This window comes from Penicillium lagena (genome assembly GCF_028827675.1).
Source record: "Penicillium lagena strain IBT 129212 chromosome Unknown utg000006l_segment0_segment0, whole genome shotgun sequence".
Taxonomy (NCBI): domain Eukaryota; kingdom Fungi; phylum Ascomycota; class Eurotiomycetes; order Eurotiales; family Aspergillaceae; genus Penicillium; species Penicillium lagena.
In genome coordinates this window covers 2905895-2933850 of record NW_026623227.1, presented here as the reverse complement: position 1 = coordinate 2933850, position 27956 = coordinate 2905895, and the positions used below count along the sequence as shown (strand labels likewise).

The window sequence follows — 27956 nt, the reverse complement described above, 5'->3', positions numbered from 1 at the left end:
GTCATCGCACCATTTCCCCCAAGGTGCTTATTCCGCTGGCTGACGAATGACTCACGACCAACTGACGAGGATGATTTATAATAATGAGTACCATGATCAGAGATCGTCCAGGACGTGGTAGATTCATTATAAGAGGAAAGGAGCCTTGCGCTGGACTCCTTCCCAGTTCTCTGTTTGTATACACCATCACATCCACCGCGCGGTTGTTGACGGCCGGCTCCACCTTATTGTGGTCCTTGCCTCTTTAGACCCAACCCATAAAGAATATCGCCTGCGATCCTTGTATCCTTTTGACTTTTGCACTCGCGACCTCCGCCGCTCTTCAGTCGTTGCGTTTACAACCCAAACCCTAATCCACCGACGCAATGGCCGCGGTCTCGGTGCTCAGCCGGGGATCCAGCTCCCTCGATATTTTGAGCAAGCGCTTGCGCCCATCAATCGACATCCATCTGGAAGGCCAGACCCCCGGCCTGGTCAATTCTTATACCACCGGCAACCACATCGAAGGAACCGTCACCCTCAGCGCCGACGTTGACACTCGATTCGACGAGGTGGAGATTATCTTGCAAGGTAGCCCTTCTCGACCGACTCGTGCACGAAGCAGCAGCTAATACCCGTTTTCCAGGCTCATCGCAGACGTCGGTGGAGCGTACGTCAAGCCCGGGCCGTGCAGGTGCCCAACAGGTGTTTCTCAGACTGCGCCAGCCGATCGATGAGACCGAGTATCCAACTCCGCGAGTGCTGGAGAAAGGGCGTACTTATCAATTTCCCTTCACATTCGTCGTCCCAGATCGGCTGCTGCCCCAGGTTTGCAAACATCCCAAAAACAATGCGCACCTTGAACGTGCTCACACCATGCTTCCTCCGACGCTGGGGGATCCCATGCTTGCCAGCAACGGTAAGACGTTGCTGGATGATATGGCGCCAGACATGAGCCGGATCGCCTATATGGTTCGAGTCGCCGTGTTGAGGAAGTCTACGGGAGAGGACCAAACCACCAAATCGCTGGCTGGGTTCGCCAAGAAGGTTCGCATCATCCCAACAGTGGAAGAAGAACCGCCCATCAGTGTGACCGAGACCTCGGGGTATTGCACACGGAAGGAGAAGAAAGTCAGGCGAGGACTCTTGCGAGGCCGACAGGGCCGTTTAACCGTATCGTCTGCTCAACCAAAGCCCCTCCAACTCTCACCCAGCTGCGAAGTAAACGACATTGGGAGCACGATGGCCACGGTGCAGCTCCGATTCGACCCCGTGGGCAACGAGCAACCGCCGCGGCTGGGCTCGTTGACGAGCAAGCTCCGCGTGTACACTTTTTACAGCGCCGAGCCCTGGCAAGACCTTGTCGCTCCCGCGGGACTCGTTCCATTCTCCCAGATGAGCCGTGGCCTATACATGGAGAATGTACCGCTATCGACGATGTGTGTGGCATCTGCGCAATGGACGAAGCACTCCGACTCCAGCCGTCGCGACTCGATGCAGTCGACCGTGTCCGAAGAATCTACCGCCGACGGAGAGATTTACTACACGGCGTCGGTCCTCGTGCCCGTCTCCCTTCCCAAGAAGAAAGCCTTCATTCCGACCTTCCAATCCTGCCTTCTGGCCCGCATCTATTCGCTCGACCTCTCGCTGTCCTACCACCCGGCGGGAAAGACCGTTCTCACGCCGACAGTTTCCCTCCGTCTTCCGATCCAGATCACCAACCAGCCCAAGTTCTCCGAATCGCTCAAGTCGGAGCTGAGCGTGACCGTCACCCAGGCCGAAATGGATGAGTTTTTCCGCCCTCGCATTGTCACTCTCCCGAATGCAGATGCGGTCGCCGAGGTAGATCCGACACGATCGGAAACCCAGTCCCTCGCGCCGCCCGAGTACTCCGAGACGTACTCGATTCCTACCGTGGCGGAAACGACGAGTTGAGTTGATCTTCGTTGATCTTCATGCGGGTCCAACATCCAACAGAGATAATTTGACCTGAATGCGACGGAAGACCACCAAAAGTTTTTCCTTTTTTCTTTCATTTGCACGGTGTTATTTTGCAGGGACATATCTCATCTATTTCTTTTGTCTTCGATATACCCCGATTACATTGTTTCATTTCACGAGCGCGGTTCTCTCTTTATTTTACCTTTTTTTTTTAACATACAGTCTCATGTACATGTTTTTGGAGAATAGTATAATATATAATAATAAGCATAATTATATCCCCCGAGCAATGGTTGAGCGCCGTGTATTGCTCGCCAAGTCAAACCGGCGGGTTCGCCCTTAACCCGTCCACGCCGCCATGTGTTTGAGATCTCCCGACAGATCATGCGACGTCCTGACGCCTCCCGGGTGGTAACTATGCCCGCCACATGGGCCGGTCGCATGGCCTGAGTGTAACATCACGGAGGGTCGACCTCTGTATGTGGTCCTGCCATTCATCCTATCGTGAACGAGTACCATCATCGTTACATCCTCCAACAGTGCCAAGTTAGTTCTCCCGGAATCACCAGCACTCGACTATCGAACTCACTCGACTATCGGATTGAGGACCGACTATCGAAGGTTTGCAGATGACAATGTCACATAGTGGGCAACCACTCACATGACGCCGACGACCCTGGATCACAGTCAATACCGTTGCACGCGATACCCGGGGAATCTTCAGTCTCAGGTTCCGTCGGGACCTGGATTTCTCAACTGAGCCATTTGCGCCAGAGCGGAATGTGGCGCTCGCTCCCCTGAACTTGCCTGAACTCCCCTGAACTCCCTCCCCTGTGATAAATCAATGACTGCCCCTTTGGATCTGACTGTCCAGGCGGATGCGACACTTGGAGCTGCAGCATCGAGCCGGGGAGGGTGGGCTGGCGTCGAATCGTATGGCCCCATCTCCGAACAATAGGTCCAACAGAGCAGGTCACCCTCTAGGTAGCGCTGAGGCTGCGAGGGCTGCAAAGGACCCTGGATATGTTACAGCCGCCATGACTGGATGCCTTGGCGGATGGATGGTATGGGAAGTATGTAGGTAGAGGCCATTGTCCTGCTGGACTACAAATAATCCATGTTTCCCTGTCTTCTTCTTCTGCTTCGTTCTCTCCTTGACTAACTGACTCCTTACCTTCACCTCGCTGGCACGAGTACATCCACTCCTTCCACTCACCCCCTTGATGCTCCCGCGCGATTATGCGTTTCGTCATTCCTTTCCTCCTGGGTCTGGCGTGGCTCGTCAATAGCTCTGTCATTCCGTCGCGTGGAAGCGATGTCGTCGAGCTGGCGCCTCGCGCTACAAGTTCGGGCCTGCGCTCCGTGGTATACTTTGTGAACTGGGTGAGTTACCTCTTGTTCCGACTTTGGAGTCTAGTTATTGACCTGCCTTACTTATGCCAGGCCATCTATGGCCGAAACTACCAACCCCAAGAACTCCCCGCGGAACGGCTGACGCATGTACTGTATGCGTTTGCCAATGTCCGCGGCGACACGGGAGAGGTATTCCTCTCCGACACGTATGCTGATCTCGAGAAGCACTATCCCAGTGACTCGTGGAATGACGTTGGCAACAATGTCTATGGCTGCGTCAAGCAGCTTTTCCTGCTCAAGCAGAAGAATCGACAGTTGAAAGTGCTGTTGTCGATTGGTGGCTGGACGTACTCGCCTAACTTTGCGGCGCCGATGGCTACTGATGCTGGGAGGAAGTTGTTTGCCTCGTCCGCGGTTGAGCTGGTCAAGGATCTGGGTTTTGATGGACTCGATATTGACTGGGAGTATCCTGCTAATGAGACCCAAGCCGAGAACATGGTCTCTCTATTGCAGGAAGTTCGCTCGGTAGGTTTGAAAAAAAAACTCTCCTAGGCCAAACTTGCTAATTTTATCCTCAGGCTTTGGATGCCTACAGCGCAGCCAACGCTAGTGGCTACCATTTCCTCCTGACGGTTGCGTCTCCTGCTGGTGAGTCTCTCCCTGTTTGTGATGATTACCCTCTGACTAACGAGCCACAGGTCCCGCAAACTACCAGAAACTGAAGATGGCCGAGATGGACCAGTACCTCGACTTCTGGAACCTGATGGCATACGACTACTCCGGCAGCTGGGACACGATTGCCGGTCATAACGCGAATTTGTACAACTCGACTTCCAACCCAAGCAGCACTCCCTTCAACACCGACCAGGCCATCAAATACTACATCGCCAACGGCGTAAGCGCCAACAAGATCGTAATGGGCATGCCAATATATGGGCGATCGTTCATGGAAACCGACGGACCCGGCACGAACTTCACCGGCGTCGGCAGCGGGAGCTGGGAGGACGGCGTGTGGGACTATAAGGCGCTGCCGCAGACTGGCGCGCAAGAATTTGTTCTCGACCAGCCCGTTGCTAGCTACAGCTATGACTCCACAAAGCGCATGATGATCAGCTACGATACCCCGGAGGTGGCGCTGGTGAAGGCGAAGTACATCCAGTCCCAGGGACTGGGCGGTGGGATGTGGTGGGAGAGTAGCAGTGACAAGAACGGCAGCGCTAGTTTAATCACCACGGTATGGTTTTTTTCTTTTGCTCTCATTGTTGTCAATACTGATTTCCTCTTTCTTGTCAGGTTGTTACTCAGTTTGGAGGCCTCGCTGCTCTAGACCAGAGCCAGAACGAGCTGAACTACAACGAATCAGTCTACGCCAACATGGCAGATGGGTTTGCCTCGGGCTAGATCAAGGCTGTGATAATTTATGACAGAACATATCGGTCATATATTCCCTTGCATGTGATATTACGCTCGTTATGACCATTAAGTTTGCCAGAGACACGTATGATACGCTGATTGAAATACAGACGTTGAATTTTGCGTATATATTAACGCGGTAAAGCGTAAAGACCGGTCAACGAGTAAAGACAGAGCCCTAACTATCCTCTTCCACGATAGAGTTCATCGCCACCTCTCCATCTGTATCAATTTATCGATTGCTCTCATCTCTAAGCTCCTTCTCTCGTGCAGCATCATTGATTGACCCTGCAGACGGCGTCGAGGGAGAAGTGCTATCATCACCCTTATCATTGGCAGCACGAGCTTCTTTAGCACCTTCCTTTCGTCTAGTCAACCCGCGGTAGACCTCGCCCATCTGCTGGAGTCCACCATCAATAAGTGGGTAGAAAATGGCAACTAGCATTGTGCCCCAGAGCCAGATGATGCCGACAACCACCCAGGCGATAAAAAACTAGATGCATACCGGTTTAGTATTTCCTTCACAAAGCGCAAGCATGAAATAACCCACCTTCTTCTCAAACACATATTTCGACCCGTACATAGGCAACGGCCACAACACCCAGTGGCCTAAAAACGTAGCAGCCGCCCAGAAAGCCGCAATACGACCCCATCTCTTCAATTCCTGCGCATCAGTTGCCGCACTTTGGACTCCGCCTTCTTCAAGACGGGTCTCCTTGACCCCATGCGCCGTGGTCAGGTCATCCTCCAACTTCTCCAGCGCGAGCTTCTCTTTCTTGAAGTCCGCCCAGTCGTAGTTCTGCGGTTTGAACAGCGTGATCAGCACCGAGTAGGGGATGGGCGAGAAGCATGATGCCACTGTGCCGTAGACGCAGGGTAACACTTCGCCGGTTGTTGCGACAGAGACCGTGCCGTAGAAGTGCGATGCGGTTCCTAGCCAGACTGCGATTCCTGTTGCTAGCCCCAGCACCGGGGAGAGGATGGCGGCTGCGGTGCTCTGGCGTCTCCAGAGGATTGTGAATACCATCGGGAAGATTCCAGGGCAGGTTACCACGCCTAGTGGGATTGATTAGGGGGTTATAATGATTATGTATGGGGATAGAATTACGTACCGAGCATGTATAATGTCCAGCCCAGATCGACGCCAACATAATGCAGCATCGTGCTAAATCCAGCGGAAAATGCAGCGAAGAAGATCACACCAACGTGACTGGACTGAATCATATCGCGGTCTGTTGCGTTCTTCTTGAAATACTCGCGGTAGACGTCGAAGCTGAGAATCGAGCTGACGGCGATGACCTGGGCCGAGAGGGTAGATGTTACAGCCATGAAGGTGATTAGAAGCACCGCTGCGGCGCCGCCTTTACCGGCGATAGTCATGGCTGCGTACGGAAGTACCAGGCCGTTGCTGACCTCGGACGAGGTCATTCTCTGGAGTTCTTTATTAGCGCAGTATCACTTTTGGGGTTTATGCAACTACGCGTTACGCTTACTCTCGGATATGTTGGGAAGTCAGGTTGGTTCTCCAGGCCCAATGCCACAGAGCTCATTATGGTTCCCAATGCCCAGGGAATGGCAAAGTAGGCAACACCACCGATGGTATATCCCGGCACAACAGCTGCCGGAGAGGCCGAGAAAGCTTTGATAAAGTAGCTGGTGTCCATCTGAAGGAGCAGTTAGTAATGCTTTTTAGACTTGGGTCCCGGATTCTACTTACAATGACCAACCCGAAGTTACAGCAGCAATGGAGAATTCCAAATAGGATGGCCTAGTACGGGAATTAGCGAGTTTTTAGAATAAGGAGGATCAGTCCTAACTCCTTTGGACGTCATCGTCAAGTACGTGCCATCCTGGTTACCGGCAACCGGGTGACGCTGAGCCGCATTCTTGACGAGCTCGAATAGATTACCCACAGAACCGACCTGGGGACTCGTGAAGGCTTTGACTGAGAAATAACACGCCACAATGACAATGACGGCCGTATGGAAGTAGTCGGTAAGGAAACTGCAACGGAAGTCAAAAATATGTTTCAAAAGGTGGTTAGAGATCAACTCACGTAGCCTTGATACCACCGACAAAAGTGTACACCGTAACACCCACTGGGAGCAGGAAAGTTGCGGCAATAATATGCATCCCAGACCTGTTATCAATTAGCGAGATTATGCTCATGATATCAACAAGTAGCTTACATGGCCGAGATGACTGCTGCGGCACCGAGAAGCATGTTCGCACAGGCGAAGATATTGTTGATCAGACACAGAATCATGAAGACGATGTGGGCCGTTCGTCCTTTTGCAAGCAATTAGACTCGATCAGCAGGGCGGATCTCAACAACGTACCATATCGAATACGAACCACTTCCAGCGAAGTGTGTGCCTCTGGGATCTTGCGTTTGCAAGAAATACCCAGTAACGCAAAGAACACGATCATTGGGCTACAACCAGCAGCAAACCAAAAGGGACCAGCAACACCGTAGGAGTAACCGACGAATGAGGAACCAAGCAATGCAGTTGACCACAGCCAGGACTACAGAGGTGATAGATGTCAGTTGGTATACAACCGGCAGGAGAGGGATGGAACGCACCGATATCACAGCCGAGGCAGTCAAACCAGTTCGAACTGTTCGGTTTGCTGTCATGAACCTATTGAGTGTATGAGTATGTGCTTGGAGTTAGGGGTGCAAATAAAAATCTACATCTCAGTCTTCTTGTTATCCTCTCCGGTTGTTTGTTTCAAGACCTTGGTGATAAGCATCATGACTGGCCATTGTGAGCTGCGAAGGCCAATTTCGATATTTCTCAGAATTGTAACACATACCCAGGGCGACAATGATACCGACCACAAGGACAACAATATATCCAACCGCCTGGGAAAGAGGGGGCTGGACACTTGAAATGCCATCACGAACATGCAAGCCCGACATGACGGGCAAGTCTCTGCAAATCAATATAGAATGTGAGTGAGAAATATGTAAAATTTGTCCAATTTCCAGACAGTCGACGTTGAGACTTATATCGTGCCAAAGTGGCAATGTAAACACACGATCAACACTTGGTACCGAGTGCGTGGAAAGCCAAGGGCTCACGTATGCTTAAAAGCATATTGATTTTTCAATGCAGCACGCACCCTTACCCAAGAACAGGGGGGTGCAGGATCCCGAGCCACGCGAATCCATGGGGTCTGAGTCGTCAGAGCGAGTGAAGATTATGGATCCGCAATGGGTTGATTTATGCAAACGATGAGGTGCTCGAGTATTAAAATGATGCGGCGGTAGAATTCGGGTTTGAGTTTGGTTTTTGATAGGTTTCGAGATGGTGTCATATAAGAATTGTGAATCTTTTATTTGACGAATTTACTAAATTCTTTTATCAATTTCTTGCTGAACTTTTGAAAGAAATAGTCGACTATCGAACCGCCATCGTGATCGCCGCGAAGATTAGGGCAGGCCTAAATGGCAAAGGCTACTGACCACCCGACTGATATAACTGTCAATTCGGGATGAGCAGCCGACTAACAGCCTGACACCATCACTGATGTATCAGAAGCGAAGGCCTGGGCCATTTGTCCTTATCAGAAAGGAACGTGGGGGGCCTGGGAGTCTCCAGCCGGAACCCTAAAACATCACACCAGAGCAAATCTCACGTCTCTCGCCCGAGAAAAGACAAAAGAAGTAAAGGTCTTGCAGGGTAGCTTGCACATGCTCAAGCCTATTCTCATATTATCCAGTAAGATTGAAAGCTGCATTTTAATGCCCCTCAAGATCTCCCGGATCGCGCCATTATGGCCCACATTGATGCTATAGGGATTCTAGGTTGCAGTGACGTACACGGGGAATGCGGCAACTAAGGTCCTCGGCTATTGTGATACAAATTACTGAAAATGTCTTGGAGATTGTGGCCTTCCATAATCGAAATTTATTCGAGTGAGACGTGTCGAGTTCATTGCGCTAGGGTTTGGCTGTACATATCAACTTCACTGTTTCGAGCCCATCCAAACACGCCAGAGCATTCTCAAAGAACAAGACATAAAAGTCAATCATGGCTGCAAATGGGAATACATCGGGAGACAAGGCCCGCAAGTCGCTTATCCTCAATGCTTTCGTTGAGATGTGTAAGTACTCCTGCTTAGGATCGCGCCAGATTGGTATATTTTGGCATCTAACCCAGTTTACAGGCAGTGGCCATCAATCACCCGGCTTATGGCGCCATCCTGAAGACGAATCTCATAGATTCAATGATATTGACCACTGGACCGAGCTGGCGAAGCTTCTGGAGGATGCCAAATTCCACGGTATCTTCATTGCCGATGTATTAGGTTAGTAGCGAATCGAAGATTTGCTATGAAGTTGATCTTTAATACAACCACAATTTCTGCAGGAGGATATGATGTTTACAAAGGACCCAGAAACCTCGACCCAGCGGTTGTGTCGGGTGCTCAGTGGCCAGTGAACGAGCCGCTGGCTGTCGTTCCGGCGATGGCAGCAGTGACCAAAAACATCGGGTTCGGCGTGACGGTCACCACAACATATGAGCAACCTTACCATCTCGCGAGACGCTTGTCTACCGTTGATCACCTCACGAAAGGACGGTAAGGAAAAACCAAGCCCAGTCGCTCAACAAGATACGTAACTAACAGTTTATTACAGGGTTGGATGGAACGTGAGTGCCATTCAAAGCTTGACTGGGAACGTCTGAGGAAAAACTGACATACGTATCTAAAGGTTGTCACTGGCTACCTTGATTCTGCTGCTCGAAACTTGGGTGCAGCTGAACAACCTAATGTAAGCTCTGTGCCACCTGTTTTTGCCGAACAACGGTAACTAACAGTGCCTAGCATGACGACAGGTATGCGGTTGCAGAGGAGTATATCAAAGTAACCTACAAACTGTGGGAATCATCATGGCGCCAGGATGCCGTGGTCCTAGACCGTGAGCGCGGCATCTACACCAACCCAGAGCTTGTGCGCCAGATCAATCACGTCGGCAAGTATTTCAATGTGCCGGGCCCTCATATCTGTCAACCCAGCCCGCAGCGAACGCCGGTCATCCTGCAGGCTGGCACCTCCAAAGCCGGCAAGACTTTTGCGGCGCAGCATGCGGAAGCCATCTTCGTGGCAGGCCACAGCCCGTCCGTGGTGGCCAAGAACGTGGCTGAGATCCGCCAGCTGGCGAAGACGGAGTACGGACGTGACCCGCAAAGCATCAAGTTCCTGGCGCTTTTGTGTCCGGTTTTGGGCAAGACAGAGGAGGAAGCCCTTGAGAAATTCAAGTACTACCGTAGCCTTGGCTCTATTGATGGTGCTCTCGCTCTGTTCGGAGGCTGGACTGGTATCGATTTGAACAAGTATGAAGAGGAAGAGGAGCTCCGGCACGTTCAGAGTAATGCCATTCGGTAGGTGGATTTCTCACGAAATGACATCCACCAGAACTGACTATCTCCTAGTTCCGCTGTGGAGGGCTGGTCCAAGGCTACGCCGGAAGTCGCTAAATGGACCAAGAACACTGTCGGCCAGCACATCACCGTCGGCGGTCTCGGCGCCACTCCTGTTGGCACGGCTGCACAGGTCGCTGATGAAATGGAACGCTGGGTCGAGGAAGCAGATGTCGATGGCTTCAATCTGGTATGATAAACTGAACCCTAAAACCCATTCAACCCTAACTGGCTTGTTTCTCTTAGGCATACGCCGTCAAGCCTGGCTCATTCAAAGACATCATCAACCTTCTCATTCCTGAGCTTCGCCGACGCGGCTTGTTTTGGGATGACTATGCGGTGCCCAAGGGCACGTACCGTGAGAATCTGTTAGCGCAGCCGGGTCAGTCTGGTCCTCGTGCGGATCACCCGGCTTCGAAGTACCGGTGGAATGCGGGTGTCGATGCTGCAAAGGCCCCTGTTCCAAACTGAGTGTCAAGCCTGATTCTGTAAATGACTTACGAGATGTGAGGGCGAAGGAGGGACCAGAGGAATGTCGGCTATTTGTGTTTCTTCGATGTCTAAATTGCGACACTTATCCTTTCCTAGAAAATGCATATGTGATGAAGAAATCATGCGAATGAACGTACTTTTGTTCTAGAACTGAGTGCCTGTCTGTCCAAGGATCTATATAAACTCCGAAAATGCAGGGATCTTTTTACATGGCCACCAAAGATGACGGCAAACAACGAGACTCCTTCAAGTCAACATATCATCAAGTCTCTCGCCAAGGACACCCTCGATCTGCTTCACCCACCTCCGCACTTCTCTCTCCACGTTCTCGTCCTCATCTTCCATCAACTCGCTGATGTACGGCAGCATCTCCGGAAGGAGTGCAAGCCATTCTTCACCAAGCTGCTCCGTGAGCGCCTGCTCAGCCTTCAAAGCCGCAAGACGGGTATGTGGGTTATCGCCGCCAGCAGACCTAGCATTAGGGGCAGTCGAAGGACGCAGATATCTCATAAGAGCAGAGTTTAGCTCTTTATGATTATCCGTCGAATCGGCAGCGATGGCAAGCTCCGTGATGGCAGGCACCGCCTCGGAAATGACCAGCTTTGCCGTAGATGAATTGGTAGCGTGACCCAGTTGCGAGATCAGAGGCCCGGAGATACTGGCGAGATGGGAAGGAGATTGCCAGAAGTCATCTTGGTCATGTTCGAAGGAATTGTGCAGCATGCGCAGTGACGCCAACCAAAGGGGCTTTGAAGCTTTGTCGGTTGGACTGGCCACGCCAAGCACCTCAACCACGTTCTCGAGAATGTAGCTCGAGTAACCGGTGACGATTGACTGAAGAGTACCGAAGAAGACCTGGAGGAATTTGTAGAGCGTCGTAAGTCGTGCCAGTCGGCTCTGTTGGTCCTTCTTGGATGCATCGGTGGTGGCCCACTCCACAAGTTTGATAAAGAGGGGCCGGAATGTGCTGTCGTTGAGCTTGTAAATCATCTTAATCGTGACGTCGTTGAGTGTCGCTTCTACTTCGTCAATATCGGCAGAGTCAAAGACGGCCCGCTCGCCAAGTGCAACTTGCTCGCGACGCAGATCAAATGCTTTAAAGAGAATCTTGGTGAGAACATTGATGTTCTTGGCAATGGCTGATTTGGGATGCTTCTCGACAGCGACACTGAGAATCTGCAGAGCTTCATGGGTGGCTGCCGGGCCGGCTTCCACCCCGGGTTGCCAATTGCGCTCAACTGCACCCAGGGTTGCGCTCAAATCAACTTTTCGTGCCATCAACCGAAGAGCTTCTTGACGGCCCTCATCGCCGCTTTCTTCCATATCAGAATTGGCGGACTTGAATGAGAGAAGCAAAACCTTGTCCAAGTGAGCAGCCGAGATCATGTAGGGCAGATGGACAAAGAGGGCGGAGAAGAGAGAAAACACGGCGTCGTGCAGCCTGGAGTTCTCCTTTCCAGGAGCAAGACTGAGATCTAGCAAGTTCAGAGACTGGCTCAAGGCATCTGGAAGTGCAGGAATCATGGCCTGACCAAGCACCTCTGCCATAGACGCAAGACACAGTACACCCATGATCCGAATGCGGTCATCAGCTTGGCCGATACAAGATTCACTGGCGACAACCTTGGCAGCAGGGATGACCTTGGATGGATCTTTTCTGCCGTATTTGTCGGTGATACGATCGATACAAGCGACAGCGGCATGTTTGAGGAGTGTATCGGGCGATGATTCCACAATATGCACCAAGTTGGGCAGGAAATCAAGGACACGGATCTGAGAGACACTGTCACGCTCAGGGTTTCCACGCAGCCTAGTCTCAAGGAGACGGAGAACCTTGCGCCGAAGTTCATCATTTGGTCCCTGCAGAAGGACTTCAATCGTGTCCAAGAAGTCGACAAGAGACAGAGTACTAAACAAGGAGCCGAGAACCTCGCCGCACGCCTGACTCACAGACTTTATGCTTTGCACAGAGTCGCCAATGGCCAGAACTTGTTCCAAGATACGAGAGAAACAGCCGCGGACTTGGTCAGCATTTTCACCTTCCGATTCAAAGGCGGTTTCAATCTTTGACTTGAGAGACGAATGTTTGAGCAGGTGAGCCAACACGCGCTGCAGGTCGACAGCCACCTTCTGAGGGTCGCGCCCGTCATCACTTCCAATTCCCAACAGAACCCGTGAGATACCAGGCTTGGTCTTGAGTGCATCGCTGACGAGGTTGAGATACTTGCTGTAGGTCGTGAGCTCCACAACAGCACTGGCATCCGAAACTAGACCCGTCATGAGCGTAAGGACATCCTTTTCTGTCGAGTACCGATTTGCAAGCATTGCTAGCACCGCGAACAGGAAATCCTGAGTTCCAAGTTTGCTGATCAGAGCATGGAAAAGGCGGAGACGGCGGTGGGATGGGATGTGCTCAAATGCAGCAGTGAAGCTGAGGAGCAACTCCGACGTTCCAGATACAATGTCCCTCTTTTGGTTGCGCAACGACTGAATAAGCGCTGGGACAACCTGATCGATAGTCTGGTCGATCACGGACACCGAGTAGTCATCGTCCTTGCGGAGAACGCTGGAGCCCATGAATGTGAAGATCGGCATCACACTGTGAAGCACCAACTCGGGAGCAATTACGGATAACCCAGCCACGAGAAGGAGGGCGGCATTCTGTACTTGAGGGCTGTCGGTTGTCCGTACACAATCCACTACCAAATCAGCGCGAATAACCGATGGATTAAACTGAGGCTTCGCAGCTCCCTAGTCCCAGTTGTCAGTGATAGACAGGCAGAAATGAAAAAAGGGTCCTTACTTTCGATTTGTTAACAATAGCCAAAAGGCCTCCCAAGGTTAGACTGAGCAGATACGTCATGCCAGACTGTATCTGTGACTTGAAGTGATGAAGAGCAGCAAGGGTTTGGAACAGTCCGTCGGCCAACCCAGGATGAGATTCTGGTGCAGAGCTATCCACAATCTCGAGAATGAAAGTCATCTTGTTCATCAGCTTGCTGAGCTCAGCTTCATCCTTGACAGTCATAGCGACCATGTTATTCTGACTGGTGCGTCTCCGCTTGGGCGCAGGGCCAAGAGCTTCAATGTCTGTGAGAGACACAGGGATCTTCGTAATGAAGTTAACTAGGACGGGCCCCGGAAGCTCAACACTGCGAAGGACATCCCGGCAGCTGTTTGCTAACAACGAGCTATCTGTGGAAACTCCAAGTGAGATGTCCAGCAGTTTCTCAGACACGGAGAGTTGACCATCCTCTGGGATTTTGGTCCAGGCCTCCTTCATTCGAGCGAAACAAGCGGCGACAAATGAGGGTCTTAAGGACTCGGTGCCAGAGCTGACAGTCGACAAGAGGGAATTGATAGCATCCTTGTCTTTCGACGTGACAATGGCTGCCATTTGGTGATCCATATCAGTAACCGACAAGCGCTCCTTAGAACAAATTTCATCAACGGCCTTCTGATTCAAGTCACGCCATTTCTGTAGCAAAGGGAGGAGTTGTTGAGTTCGGGTTGTTCCAGAGACCTTATCGACACGGTTGATCACCGACAGTAAGACAAATTTAGGTGCAAAGGTTGGCATGTTGATCGCTTGCGAGCAGAGGAAGTTGAAAAGGCTTAGCCGAAGGGACTTTTTCAGCTCCTCACCACCAGACTCTTCATGCAATGCAGTTCCTCGCAAGGCAGCCTCCATGACTTTTCCAACGTGGCTCGAGTCGAGAATACACTCTTCCAAGGCCGGAAGCAGTACGCGCTCCAGCACTTTTGTTGTATCACGCGCCGAGAGCCACGGAATGTCGGCTGCGTTTTTGCCTTGACCATATATCGTATTATAAGCCCACGGCTTTTTAGAGTCGTCATCGGCCTTGTTGCTTTTCTTGTAGAAGGAACCAATTACAGCCAACACACCAGCTGTCTCGCGGCGGATCCGCTCAGAGGGATCTGAAAGTGCAACAACTAGGAAAGGTAGCAGCGCTTGGGGGTCAAAGTCACCAGGAGCCGACGCGAGAGTGGATGAGATGACAGTCAAGGCGGCAACCTTCGTTCCAATAGGATAAGGACCCGAGAGTACTCTGATGAAAAATGACAAGAATTGAGGGGTTTTTGTGGCCTCAGTTTTGCCCAAAGCTGGCAAGTTGGTGAAAAGGTCAAGCCGGTCCTTAGATTCGGCACCCAAGACAAAGGCCTGCACCAAGCTATCAAAGTCCGGAATCGATTGCGCACTGAGGAAAGAGGAGGAGAAAAGAGATTTCTTCGACAAAGATTCCAGAGCTGGGGTAAATCTGTCCACATCCTGATCTTTGTCCGCATCTTCCATCTCCACATCTGCGATTGCTGGTGACGGAACAATGGCCTCAACCACAGTTTGCAGATTGTGTTCCAGGGCAGGGACATTGACGGATGGCTCGGCCAGGGCTTTCTGGAAGATGGGTTGAAGAGATTCCGACCTGCTGAAGCCTTGAACCAACTCAGCGAGGCGTGTCTGATTGTCCAAAGATATCCCGCGAGTCTTGTCGGAATTGCTCGCTGCTTCAAGCACCATAGTCAAGGCATTGCTGAGGTCGGTGTCGCCAAGTAGTTTCTCGTCAAAAATTGAGGACAGTAAATTTAGTCGCGCATCGTCCTTTTGTTTATCGAGGTCGCTGAGACAGCTAGCCACTAATCCGAGCAAAAGCTGCGATGTTCGGTATTGCGAGGCGACCTCAGATAGGTTGTTGATAGCATTGTCAAGTCGAAGAATAGCTTTAAACACCTTTTTGGGGAGGATGGTCGACGGCTTTTGCTGTGCGAGAACAGAGAGACAGATAAGGCCGGAGCTCGTGGTTTCCTCTGTCCAGGAGCTCACCACGCTCTCCATGAGACTATCAACAACGTCGTCCGTGAGTGAAGCCTTTTGGGCTAGGACGACACTGATCATGTAGGAGCTGATGATCAATTCGGGGACGTTCTTCATCGTGAATGCGGAGCTCAGGACTTGAAGAACGCGCAAGATGATATCTTCGTGCTTCTGCTTCTCTGCTTCTCTCCTTCCCGAGCGAGCAGCATCAAGCATGGCAGCCACTGCCTCGGTGACGATCCCGGCCCAGAAAGAAAGTAATGCATGACTTTGCGCCTGCTGTCGGCACACCTTAAGGACATATTCATTCAACGCCGAGAAAAAAGGTTTGTTCGTAGTGGCACTGTGCACGAGAGGGTGTCTGGCCGGGTTGATCAGACTGTTCTTGTACGGGTAAAGGACTTTGAAAGTCGGAGTGAGGTCGTCAGGCAGAATCGAGAGCAGGTTGAGGAAAAGAGGGGTCGTGTGGTAGGGAAGGAAGGTTAACAAAACACAAGCAAGGTTGTGCTCGTGAACTCTGCAATTTTTGTCAGTTCCATCTCACCCCATCGAACCGAGACGGGAAAAGTCTGCCATACCTAAAACGTCTGACAAGCCAATCCACAGCCTTGACGGCGGGGCTCAGCTGTAATCTGCCTCCAACCAAAGCAAGAAAAGCCTCTATCACGGTGTCCAGTTCCTGATTTTGAGCCGCACTTAGTTGGGTACGGTCTTCGGCTTTGCTCTGTTCGCTGAAAATCGAGCGCTCAAACTCGGTGAAACGGGGGTCCAAGGAACACAGCTCTTGGAAGCCTTCATAGCAGATATCGAAGATCGTGTCGAAATCCTGCGACCCGGCAACCTTCTGGTCGAAGATCAGTGATTGCGAGTGCGAGATTCTCTGCGCTTTCAAGTCGAGCTCGTGAGTCGACTTTGCCGCAATTTGCGACAACTGTGCTGCAAGGGACGAGGCCATTATGGGTGACTGGTAAATCTCACAGGCCAGAGTCCATCGCTTCTGGGGTCGTCGCAGGTTCAGAAACTGTTGATCCGCGGGAACTTTTTTTTCTGCTTGGCGCAACAACGTTTCTCCGGTATCTATATCTCTCGCACTCCGCGATAACTAAACCGAACCCAAGTCGCTGCCATCCACCACGATGGAGGCCGGGGTGAGTGCAAATAGCCGATACTCTTGCAACTGCAGGATACTAACTCACAGTCAGAAGTCTGTCCCGCGGTTTGCCAGCTTCAAGCGGCCGCCGCCAGCCCCGCCAGAGCTCCAACGCGCGTCAGATCGCGATGGCGCGACCTCCGAACGAGACCACGAGGATCATCGCCACCCGAAACGTCGTCGTCGGGACCGTGAGGATCATGAGAAGGAGTCTCGGGAACATAGAAAAGAGTCTCAGCGATCAAGGGACCATCGTTCACACCGATCAGAGAATCGCACCCGCTCTCCTCACAGCAAGCGCCGTCGGTCTCGCGAACGTCCTGCGGTGAGCTCGGAAAAGCACCGTGAGCATGAGAAAGTCCGCTCCTCGAACACAATTGAACGACCCCGAGCTAGATCTCCCGCCGAGACGAACGACATTTATGTTATCGACCGCAAGGGCGACCGGGACATCATCACATACGGCACAATTCACAGATATAGCATACCTGAATATCACCGAACTGGCGCAGGATTTGTCATTGGAATTCCGTCGTCATACCGGATTGATCGTGACTTGACCACTCTCGACAAAGTGGTTTTGAAGCCTTCAGCAGAGTTCGCGAGGGCCGCCGGCTCAACCAAATCTCTGTTCAAGTCTCGTATTCGGACCACAGACCATGTCCGCATACGCCCAGGCTCTCTTTCCCGTCCTGCAGAAGATCTAGCAAAAGACTACCTTCCATTCAAGACCAGGCGTCGTCCCAAATACGCAGCAGGCGAAATCCACTCGGAAGATGAGCGGCATGCCTACCGATCCATCCTGGGTAAAGCGAAGCCTGAAGATATACTTTCTAGCGATGAAGAGCTCGTGTTGGGCTCAGAATCTGAAGGCGATGAGACTGCTCGGTCTGACCCGGATACAGAGATCCGACTTCGCAATGCAGAGCTTTCTCGGGCTGTGGAGAATCATCCTCACGATGTCAGCTTGTGGCTTCAGTTCATTGATTATCAAGACCTTCTTATCCGTGGTTCACGAGCAAAAGATCAGTCCTTAACCTACGCCGAGCGGCAGGGCTTGGCCGATATCAAGCTTAGCCTTTACGAGAAGGCTCTGAAAAAAGCCGGCAAATCTCCTCTTACAGTTCGCTTGTTACTTGGGCGATTGGAAGAAGGAGGGAAAATTTGGGACACCAAAACACTTGCGGCAAAATGGGAAGCCGCTCTCAAAGCGCACCCTGGGTTCATCAGTCTCTGGGTCAAATACCTCGACTTTCGCCAGACTGAAACAGTTGATTTCACTTATTCCAGGTCTGTGAAGATTTTCATCGAATGCCTGACGCTCAATGCATCCAACACAGCCGGGTCTCAGAGAAATCAAATTCAAGGCTACCTCTTTCTGCGTTTAACACTCCTTATTCGAGAAGCGGGTTTCCTGGAACTGGCTGTAGCTCTCTGGCAGGCGATTCTCGAATTTACTTGCTTCCGGCCGAACTCTCTCATCGAACAAGGCCATCGAGAAGAGGCTCTTACACGATTTAAGGAATTCTGGGAATCTGAACGGCCTCGCATTGGAGAAAAAGGTGCGCAAGGCTGGAATCATGGAAACGGTCTGGAGGTTGAATCTTGCACATGGAATCACCACCACAAAATAGAGACCCGGCGTATGTTCCCTTCTTGGGCAGAGACTGAGCGGGAGCGGATTGGTAATGGTCAAATGCCTGCTCGATCCTTGGATGCAGGGGATGAGGATGATCTCAACCGAGTGGTTCTTTTCGAGGACTTGCAGGACATTCTGTCCTTGTTTTGGGACTTAGAATCTGTGGATGAGCTGATCGATGGCTTTTTGTACTTCTGTCACTTACCCCATCTGGCAGTTGCTGAGAATTCACAGACGACCCGTCTGTGGAGTGGGGACAATTTCCTACGCAACGAATTTTTGGACAACCCTCTCTATCACCTCGAGCAGTGGGTCGCTCGCTCAGAAAACGATGCATCTACGCCCTCGATGTCACCATTCCTGTTTCGACATCACAGCTTTCTCCACACCACTAGCACATACTTTGCAGATTCCGGTTCGTGGTTTGCTTCATTTGAAGCATGGAAGATTGTCAGCTCAACCCATTCATCTATCATCAACTCGGAATGGGTGCGCCAGTCCCTCAGGTCTTTGGTGGAGACCAATCCTCAGGACGATGAGTTAGCCGAGTACTCTTTGGCAGTCGAATTTGCATGCGACGTAAATGTGGCGAAACGATACGCAAAACAGCTCTTGAAAAAGAGGTCATCAAACATGCGACTTTACAACTGTTTTGCGCTGATGCAGCATCGTTCTGGTAGTCTTTCAATTGCTGAGCATGTGTGGTCCACTACCTTATCAATGACTTCGAGCTTTGAGGAACGAGACCGAATTGATTGCGGCATTCTTTGGAATACCTGGATTTGGGAGTGCATGCAGAGCGAAGACGTCTCCCGTGTACGAAAGCTTCTGCACGCCATACCGCATAACAGCATTGATTTGAAGAAACTCGAGGAAAATGAATATCCACAACAATTCATCGCAACTAACTTCCTGCGGATCCAGAATGTAAGCACGCCTGCTCTGTGAAAGTGTAAATCGACACTAATTGTCTACAGTATCTGTCCAACGCACAGGAAACCGCGATCGGGTACAGGAAACCCCAAGTCTTTACCGCTTACAGCGACTGCCTTGCGATTCTGGTCTACTTCGCAGAAGCATTAGCCTTCGAAAAGTCTCTCAAGGTTTACAGTTCTGCTGTTGCCCGGCTCGCGGCCTTGCCTCTGCAGGAAGAAGGTGTCAAGGCTTTCACAGCTGAATTACTGCACCAGGCACGAGCCAAATTCATTTATTACCACATCAAACGACGCGGCACGTTCGTCCCCGAACAAATCCGCATCTTGCTCGAAGAGAGTGTGTCCCTTTTCCCCAGGAACACCATGTTTTTATCACTCCTGGCTTGGCACAAGTCTCGGTTCCACATATATGATCGTATGCGAAATATTCGAGAACCTAATGGAGGAAATCTCAACACCGCATTCGACAGACTTGACACCTTTGCGATTTCGCCCGTCGCTTCACAGAGCACTCCAGTCTCGAACCACCTATTTGCCATATACAACGAGCTGAGCCGCCCAGTAGTGGGAGGCTCTACGGTCCATTCTGTGCGCGCTGCATTCGAGAGAGCAATTGGTGACCAATCTCCACCCGGAGATACGATAGCCCGCCACAGTGCGGATGCCAGCACGGCCCGGTCGAACTTGAGCCTGTGGAAACTGTATGTTCTCTTCGAGCTCTACGTCAACAAGGATGCTCGCCGTGCCAAGCAGGTGTTCTACCGCGGTATGCGCTCATGTCCGTGGTCCAAGGAGCTCATCATGCTTGCCTTCGAACATCTGCGAGCAGATATCTTACAAGGCGATTCTCCGACTGGAAATAATCAAGACGGAATGAGTTTCTATGAGCTTTGTGATTTGTACAATGCTCTTGATGAACGAGAACTCCGCATCCACGTCGACATCGGGACCCAGCTCGAGGATATGTTCCACACGCTCAAGCGAAAAGACCAGGGCGATGTTGTCAACTCGGCTTTGGTGGCTCCAGTCCATCTACCAGATGACCTGGAGAGTGGTGATGAGAAAGTGTAAGCATTGGAGTCCCCGACTCGTTGAGAATACCCAGGCCCAGAGGCCCTTCTGTATTCTATCTACCCTTGTACATTAAACTATTAAATAAATCATGCATGAATGAACAGCAATGACGATTCAGCACTTGGAGAAGAAGAGCTTAGGTGGCATGCAGTGGTGCATTTGCAGGGATCAAAACTATAGTACAGGACACAGATATCGTCCATCATTTATATCCAACAACCCAAAGAAATAACCAATAAAACCAGCGCAAGACCGCAGAGAGACTCGTCAATCATGATGTCGTATATAAGGCTATCTCAGCAAAAGATAAACAGAACGCCCAGAACCTAGAAGTGCTCCTTCCAGAACTTGAACCGGACATTCTTAGTCGATGAAGACTTGGCTGCATCGTTAATCTGTCTGGCAGCAGTATTCGGACCACAGAAATACACTCCGATCTCGGTGGTGGGTGTATTCTGAAGACCCGAAATGTATTTTTGATTGTGTAAGCCGAGACGCATGGCCGTGAAAAGACGCTTGAAGTCTGGGCGGCCGAAGTTTGTCCGGCTGCGCAATTCCGTCAGCGGATCGAGGGCCTGGCCGACGGAGTTTAGATAGATATTGGCGGCAGTGTCATCGTCAAGACGTTGTGTAAGGTAGGTGTGGATGCGTAGGAACTCGGTACTACCCTCGTGGGCGGCTGTGTTGGCGGACTGGGCCTCGAGGGAGGAGAGAAGAGCCTGGAACCATTCAAAGGACGACGTGTCCTTGCAGACCCAGATGAACTCGACACGGCGCAGACGGCGTGGCGGGTTCGGGCTTGAGCGCAGGTGCCAGATATTTTTAAGGATGGAGGCCCAGGGCGTCACGCCGATGCCGGTGCCGATCAACACGGCGATTTCGTTCTCGAAGACATCCTCAGCCGGTGCTCCGTACGGTCCATCGATGCGGAGTTTGGGCATCATCTGTCCGTTCTGTAGGGCCACTTCGTACATGCCCAGCGGGTCTAGGCCTTCTAAATCCGCAGCCTGTGCCGGTCCACATCCGAGAGCATCACCGAGTGCACGCGTGAAGTCGCCTACTTGGCGGACGTGGACGCTGATGTACGGATCAAAGGGACACGAGGTGATGGTGAAAGGGTGCCATTGTGTATTGGACACATCTGGCACTTGAAGGAAGAGCCACTGTCCGGCTTTGTATTTCATGCTGGGTTTGTGGAATTGTATTTCCATGGCAGCTGTTGCGGCGTTAGCATTTTTCATTTCTCTTTATTTTCGAGGCATTGAACTGTCTTACCGTAGGGATGGCGGATCACCTTCGTGATCACAGTCTCCCGTCGAGATCGAATCTCGCGGTAGAGTCGCTCGAGCAGGTAAAGGCCGCCCGCCACCAGCTCCCATCTCCAACCTTCATAGCCTAAACAATGGTCCCAGAAGGGTTTTCCGGCAAACGGCGAATAAGGACTGACGGTATCTCGCACAAAGCATCCAGTGGCGTGTGTATAGAGGGCCAGCATGAATGGAATGAATAAATGGTGAGCATACCAGAATGTCTCGAATGCCTGCTGTCGAATGCGAGCGTGTGCCGTCGTGTACATGAGCATCATACAGAGGAGCATGACGTGGCCTGTAACACCACCGGCGCGAGCGAAGTGAATTTCCACCGCCAGTTCGGGTCGAATATGGTTTTTTTCGATGTTGTAGAAGCTATGGTGAATTAGCAATATGTTTCATCCCGGGGTATGGGTTGCATACTTGACATAGTGGGCAGCGGTATGAATGGCAGTGAACACCAGCAATGCATAGGCGACCTGACGGTGGAACCAGGCAGACTCGTCGAGCGGCAGCCATCGGATCTGAGGTCTGAGCCATCGCACGATATTCCGGCACATCGGAAGTAGAATCAAGGTTGCATCCACCGAGAGGGTAAGGCCTGCACCTCTTGAGATCCAAACGGAATACGTCAGGACGTTTAGACCAGCTAGCTTTGCATTCGTTGCTTGCAAGTACCTGCCACGGTGTTAGTGAGAGATATGGCAACTAAATGAACAACGTACCATCCTACGCCAAAGAGTCCAAAATGGGCTCCCCAAAAGAACAAATAGAACACCATTTTGGACCATGTCAGATCGTGCCGCCGAATCCATGAATCATTGGAGACGGCCATATTGTGGGTGGGGTTGAGATTCTCGGTATGCACGAGAGAAGATGTCGGCCAGCGACACGGATTTGGCAGATTAAGGAGAGAAGGATTGAGATGGTTGACCAGCAACCCGGAGCTACTGTCGATCGCCGCTTTATGAAGAAGTGGAGAGTAATTCACTTAGTTGCGATATCAGGAATAAAATGGCCCGAGATATTGTAGATGGACAGGTCGTTTGCAAATCGGGTTCTCCATGAATTGATTACTGCAGAGACAAAGCCGTTTCTTTCGATATCAGGGAACTCGCTCGACTTGGACTGTTGGAATTGGCGGCTTCGTGGTCGCTTCGTGGTCGAGGGATATTCGTGGGATGGCCGCCTTAAGGCTCGGTTCTGTGAAGGACTCCGAAGCCACTGGAACTGCAGATATCGAACAAAGAGAGCTGACAGTCACGGCACACAGATGGTCTGGTTATTGCTGTTTTCGTGGGATGATGCGCTTCGCGAGTCCAGCCTGGCAACGTTTGATGTTTCAAGATGCGGTTGCGCGGCTAGAGGCACTGTATAAGGCTCAGGATGCAGAGGATAGTCGAAACAATCATGGCTGGTGTTGACAGTGAAGTCGAGGGCTGATGTCAGGGAGACGAAGATTCCAGCGATGTGGTTTTTGGCTGCAGGGGTGCGAGGGGCCGATCTATAATTACATTCGCATTCAGCGGCCACAACAACCGAGCAAGAACGGTGGGTTCGGGCCCAATCAGACTCTAATGTCTGACGATGTCTGTGCTTCTAACTTTGTTCCTTTAGGAAACAGCCTGCTCGTGGTGTGATAGGTGTCGTTTGCTGGCTCGGGGAAATGGGAAATGTGGAGGCTGGAGCGGAGTCTACACCGGATTTAGTTCCTGCTATCAGTGCATGAAATGTTGTATTTTGTTGAATCCCGGTCGCAATCAGAACGTCAGGTCCGATCGCGCGAGAATTTGTTTCATGCACAGAAAGCATACGTCCAAGGGTAGGGCATGGATGCCCAACCTGATCTGATACCATCCCGACTCCGTACCGTCCATACGAACAACCCGACCATCGGAGAAAATGCTTTTGGGGGGAAAGTTGGCAGGGAGGCTGGTGAATGGTCGGCGCCAACTGAAGCGAGTGAGGGACTCGCAGTGTACGCTGGCCTATGAAATGCATTCTGCAAGCGCTGGCTTTTCATCACATCTGATCTCACCCTAGTCGGCCATCCTAACTCGGACGGGCTTAGCGTTACGGTTTGGGTCTGGCGTCCTGTGTCTTTAGAGTTAAGGTGCGTGGTCCAAATGCCAGAAAGATGATCTGTACAAATAAACCTGGATGTCAATGCCGATAGTTAGGTTGCGATATAATATTGTGCTGTTTACTCTTCCTCGAATCTCAATTCCTCTCGGGGGTATCCCAATCATAAGTCACAGACAAGGCCGCAAAGGCTGAATCGGGGATGAACTGCAGGAACGAGCCATAAGCAAGTTAATAGGGGTCCAGTGATTCGACGAGGTTCTAAGTCAGAAAGAAAAGAAAAACGGTACAGCAATATTCGAAATCAGTTCTACCTCAACACTCTCGTGGATTTTTTCCTAAAATCTATATTAAAACACGCCAGTGTGAATGTGGTATAGCCGTGAACACCCCACTTCGTAGAACAGACTTTGTATTTTACTTACCCTGGAAGAGACTTTGAAGGACATGTTTTATACGAAAGTGCTTTAAATGCTGCCTCCCGTGCAGTGTTTTACAAGCGAGATATCTCGATAAATACAAAAAGAACTCAACGACCATGGATTCAAATGGGCACTAGACATCCACTTCTCAGCTTGATCTTGTCATCCGCTGTATGAAGGCAGAAAGTGCTGATCTTCTTCGAAGGATGATATTTGCATTGGAGTCGCGATTTTCACTGAAGGGGCACCGTGCACCTCTAGTCGTAAGTCCAAGGTGTAAGTCCGTGAGATGTGACAAGAATGAAAGGTCGGAATAATATACTGATGAGAAACCTTGACCGGTATGAGCAAAATAGCAGAGAAGCAATCTGATTGCTCATATGTCCATTGAAGTGATGCAATAGAATGAGAAAATGTGGAGAGAATGCTGTCAGAAAAATTGATCCCCTTTCCAAAAATATCCTTCTTTTTCGCTGGTATATCGCAGTGGAAGGTCTTGGTGAAAAAAGTTGTAGCTATAACACGTCCTCTTAGGGAATGAACGCGAGGTAGCTCGTCATGTCTACCTTTTTTCTCAAAGCGAAGACTGAGACGAATTGTCTGGCGCATCGATCCATCCGTCTCACGTAGAGGAAGATGGAAAAGCTCGGGTGTTATAACTGTCGCAACCAAATGCCCCAATATTGAATTTGAACGACCCTTTCGAATCGCGATAGTCTGTTGCGGATAGCACTGGTTGCCACTGTACATTGAAGACGAAATCAAAGCTTGTCCAGCTGGCTTAACTCGTATTTTCAAACTTTTTTGCACCGTAATTTGCGATCCCGCAGATGTTAGGCTTTTGCGATTCAATTTGGCCTGAATCATATAGATTATCTTGCAAGCCGATGGTGCAAAGTCATCGCGCAGCCTGCCACCAAAGCCGGCTATGCTTGGATCACCAAAGCTTGGCGGAGGCTGCAGATGGGCTTCCCGGATAAATTCATTGCGGACAAAGTGGTTACAGGAAGCCCTAGCCAGACGGTCAGTTACTTCAAAGCCAAATTTGAAGCAATATATATGATTCTTTTTCAATAAATTCTGGGGCGGAAGAGCTGATTCGTCTATTGGAAATCTAATGTTCTGAAATTGACGGACAGTCTTCTCATTCCGTACAGACGTCGATTCTTCTCCTACTCCTAAGATAAGTAATCTTCTTGGTAGATGACAATAAACGAAACTCCACAAAAGGGGGTATTAACCTATAAAGCATATATCCAACGAGTCAAACCGCACGTCTATCTCGGATCGGATAGAGACTGATCCCAAGATCTTGTCTCCTGCATGGTAAGAAAACCGATACGATGTAATTGAATTTGGTGGATCGCCGAGAAATATATCCATCGAAATTAAGTGGTCAATATTCATAGTTGCCATGCTGCCGAATTTGGTGGCATCTGTTTTGCTTTGACGGTTGCTGAGTGATGACTCGGGCGGGCAAGGGGAAGCAAGTGTATGCAGAAGAAAATCCTAATTCGTCGTCGGAAAATAGTTATTCCGTTAAAAACAATATCGGCTTGTAGCCAGCGTTCTTGACCGGTCGCATTGAAAGGTTTCATACATAAGGGCAAAAAGGCGCGAGGGTGATGAACTTGGACTTTTGGAGGCAAGCCAAGCCTATGTCATCGAAATTTGGAAGATGGGCACATTATCCTCAATTTCTGACACTAATAGACTTGAAGTTTCCGTTTATACATTGGTATAGCTGATTTCGAATATTGCAGTAGAAAGGGAAATATTAATTAGAACCAAAAGAAGTGCCTGAGAGCGGGCCGAACAAAGAATACGAACGAGTTACACAGATTCATAGTTCCCTCGAGAACATCGGATTGCGCTACAGGGTACATACATAGTTCCGTCCAAAGGCCACGCACCTCCCACAGACTAAATATAGGCACCCTCCCCCGTGTGTGGGGATAATCATCTGACAATCGGGGGTGGCCAACCTTTGACAAGTGCAATGTGGGCGAGACGATCCGTCCTGCAGCTCGTCACGCCCAAGGCTGGCGCCAGGGCCGCTGATTTGCGTACGCCCGCTGCAAGATCCGCTCTGTCACATCCCCGTCCCGCCCAATCACACTAACACCACAGACCTTTGAAGAATATCAGCCGAGGGCACCATGCATTAGGTACTCTTCCAGCCACGAGGGAAACCTTTCTATCGTCGCAAGTCCGGCCACTTGAGCGATAACCACGTTTTCTCTTCTTCCTTGAAACGGCGGAATCTATCGAGAGATTTCCCAGAACTATACACACCACACACACATACACATACACGATGGGCCGGTTAATCAAGAACCACTGGGGGCGCCTAATCATCCTCACAGCATCAGCTTGTACGTTGGTGTGATTCTCACAATCCCATCTTCTATCTAACATCCCGCCCTCCAGACCAAATCGCCAGCGCCATCGAAGGCTTCATCTGGCCCAAAGTTTTCTGGGATTTCATCTCGCGCAACCTCGACGCCGCCGTCAGCCCGATTCCGATCCTCCAGATCCTCAACCTCGTTACCGGGCTGGTTGGCCTGGCGTGGGAATGGCCGCTCAAGCCCTTCGCGGGCTCAATACTACACCGCAGCATTGAATTTCGACTCATCGTCTACCCGCTCAGCGCTGTGTTCGCAGCGCTCCTCTACCAAGGCACCGATCCGGCGATTTACTATCTTGTGGGGATCGGGGTGTATTTCTGGGCGTATAGTGAAGGCGAGGTATGTTATTGATGCGTGCCTTGTTTTGAGAGGTTTAAAGCTAACGCTGGCTTCCTAGGTGGTGTGTCCCGAGCCGTGGACTTTACCGAAGAGATCGAGGGTGCTCAAAGCATAGCATTCGTTGTTTTTCCTGTCGGGGTACTATTGCTATACCCCTCATGTCTGCTAGATATCTACAAATGAATATAATTCTATAATGACTGGCTGGTGAACTACGCATACGAGCAAGAGAGATCAGGAGGATGAGTATTTCTCATTTGAGTTCATTATCTCATATCAGGTCCAGAAAGAAGCCTGTTATTTCGATGCAACTGAAAAGGAACATAAATTCCAGACCAGACAATCTCTCTTTCCTCGACTCATTCCGGGCGGTGTAGATATTGGTCATCGACCAAACCATCCGCGCGATGTCGGAGAGGAGATACATAGTAGATAGGCCGGGAATGTGATGCGATATGGAACACTCTTATCCGAGGAGGGATAAAGAATTCGCCGGAACAGCTTCCTCCATTCCTGTGAGGAATGGGGGATATTTAGCGGGAGACGCCCATAGCGCCCTTGGAGTCATTCTTGGAACCTTCGCGCTCGCGTGTCTAGCAGAGTAGGTATGCAAGGTTAGCACTCGGACGACACGATGGATGGAAGGGGGAAAGACAAACCGTGGAAGCCTGGTACTCGCCACCTTCCAGGATCTTCACCATGCACTCGTCCTCATTAGAGGTCCCGAACTCATTCTGCAGACTCGCGTTGCTGGCACTGTCCAGCACACCTTGTGCTCCGTGGCTGCAGTCCGGCGATGTTAGTAAAGAAGATTGCCTCAGGACCGATAAACCTACGAATGAGTAACGAAGATCTTCCACCCGTTCAAAACATCGCTCAATGGGATGCTGCGGTCCTTCCTCCACTTGTGCAGGATGTCAAGGTCGTCGACGAAGACGATGAAGTCGTCGGAGCGACCCTTGTAGAAGATCTTGGAGGTAGATTCGTTGGCACGAGGCATGTTGGGTGGTTCAATTGGAAGGAATTCGGGTGTGTTTGTCACAATGGTTCAAAACTGGAGGAGGGAGGATGTGGGAAGAGGTGAAGTGGTCGACGAGCCGCTTTAAGAAGCAGATGACAGTGGATGACGTCAGTGGGTCGGTCGGCGATCTATAAA

General features: G+C 50.8%; 9 protein-coding genes across 9 annotated transcripts; 5 read left to right on the top strand and 4 right to left on the bottom strand.

The window, feature by feature from the left end:
- Positions 1–365: 365 nt before the first annotated feature.
- Positions 366–1914, top strand: N7510_009335 (arrestin (or S-antigen), N-terminal domain protein; the record flags this gene model as incomplete). Its single annotated transcript, XM_056981260.1, has 2 exons — positions 366–570; positions 626–1914. 2 exons carry the CDS (start codon positions 366–368, stop codon positions 1912–1914), a joined length of 1494 nt encoding a protein of 497 aa, XP_056831469.1.
- A 1245-nt stretch (positions 1915–3159) lies between these two features.
- N7510_009334 (glycoside hydrolase family 18 protein) lies at positions 3160–4674 on the top strand (the record flags this gene model as incomplete). Its single annotated transcript, XM_056981259.1, has 5 exons — positions 3160–3303; positions 3364–3798; positions 3852–3921; positions 3972–4507; positions 4567–4674. 5 exons carry the CDS (start codon positions 3160–3162, stop codon positions 4672–4674), a joined length of 1293 nt encoding a protein of 430 aa, XP_056831468.1.
- Positions 4675–4918: 244 nt separating this feature from the next.
- On the bottom strand, positions 4919–7609 carry N7510_009333 (sodium:solute symporter family protein; the record flags this gene model as incomplete). The annotated part of the gene is made up of 12 exons (XM_056981258.1): positions 4919–5179; positions 5237–5742; positions 5799–6117; positions 6180–6350; positions 6404–6454; positions 6504–6690; positions 6743–6826; positions 6876–6975; positions 7026–7212; positions 7271–7328; positions 7382–7445; positions 7504–7609. The coding sequence occupies 12 exons, from the start codon at positions 7607–7609 to the stop codon at positions 4919–4921; spliced, it is 2094 nt and encodes a 697-aa protein (XP_056831467.1).
- Positions 7610–8723: 1114 nt separating this feature from the next.
- N7510_009332 (LLM class flavin-dependent oxidoreductase) lies at positions 8724–10586 on the top strand (the record flags this gene model as incomplete). Its single annotated transcript, XM_056981257.1, has 8 exons — positions 8724–8796; positions 8860–9000; positions 9063–9273; positions 9332–9344; positions 9407–9466; positions 9520–10076; positions 10128–10305; positions 10362–10586. The coding sequence occupies 8 exons, from the start codon at positions 8724–8726 to the stop codon at positions 10584–10586; spliced, it is 1458 nt and encodes a 485-aa protein (XP_056831466.1).
- Positions 10587–10853: 267 nt separating this feature from the next.
- utp10 (snoRNA-binding rRNA-processing protein UTP10) lies at positions 10854–16396 on the bottom strand (the record flags this gene model as incomplete). The annotated part of the gene is made up of 3 exons (XM_056981256.1): positions 10854–13358; positions 13411–15958; positions 16020–16396. 3 exons carry the CDS (start codon positions 16394–16396, stop codon positions 10854–10856), a joined length of 5430 nt encoding a protein of 1809 aa, XP_056831465.1.
- Positions 16397–16577: 181 nt separating this feature from the next.
- Positions 16578–20230, top strand: N7510_009330 (uncharacterized protein; the record flags this gene model as incomplete). Its single annotated transcript, XM_056981255.1, has 3 exons — positions 16578–16589; positions 16644–19157; positions 19208–20230. Coding segments are annotated over 3 exons (3549 nt in total), but the record flags the coding sequence as incomplete, so codon positions are not given.
- A 335-nt stretch (positions 20231–20565) lies between these two features.
- N7510_009329 (putative NADPH oxidase (NoxA)) lies at positions 20566–22384 on the bottom strand (the record flags this gene model as incomplete). The annotated part of the gene is made up of 4 exons (XM_056981254.1): positions 20566–21455; positions 21515–21924; positions 21973–22227; positions 22275–22384. 4 exons carry the CDS (start codon positions 22382–22384, stop codon positions 20566–20568), a joined length of 1665 nt encoding a protein of 554 aa, XP_056831463.1.
- A 3986-nt stretch (positions 22385–26370) lies between these two features.
- Positions 26371–26915, top strand: N7510_009328 (uncharacterized protein; the record flags this gene model as incomplete). The annotated part of the gene is made up of 3 exons (XM_056981253.1): positions 26371–26428; positions 26484–26800; positions 26859–26915. 3 exons carry the CDS (start codon positions 26371–26373, stop codon positions 26913–26915), a joined length of 432 nt encoding a protein of 143 aa, XP_056831462.1.
- A 418-nt stretch (positions 26916–27333) lies between these two features.
- N7510_009327 (SBDS family protein) lies at positions 27334–27800 on the bottom strand (the record flags this gene model as incomplete). The annotated part of the gene is made up of 3 exons (XM_056981252.1): positions 27334–27393; positions 27460–27583; positions 27637–27800. 3 exons carry the CDS (start codon positions 27798–27800, stop codon positions 27334–27336), a joined length of 348 nt encoding a protein of 115 aa, XP_056831461.1.
- Positions 27801–27956: the final 156 nt, after the last annotated feature.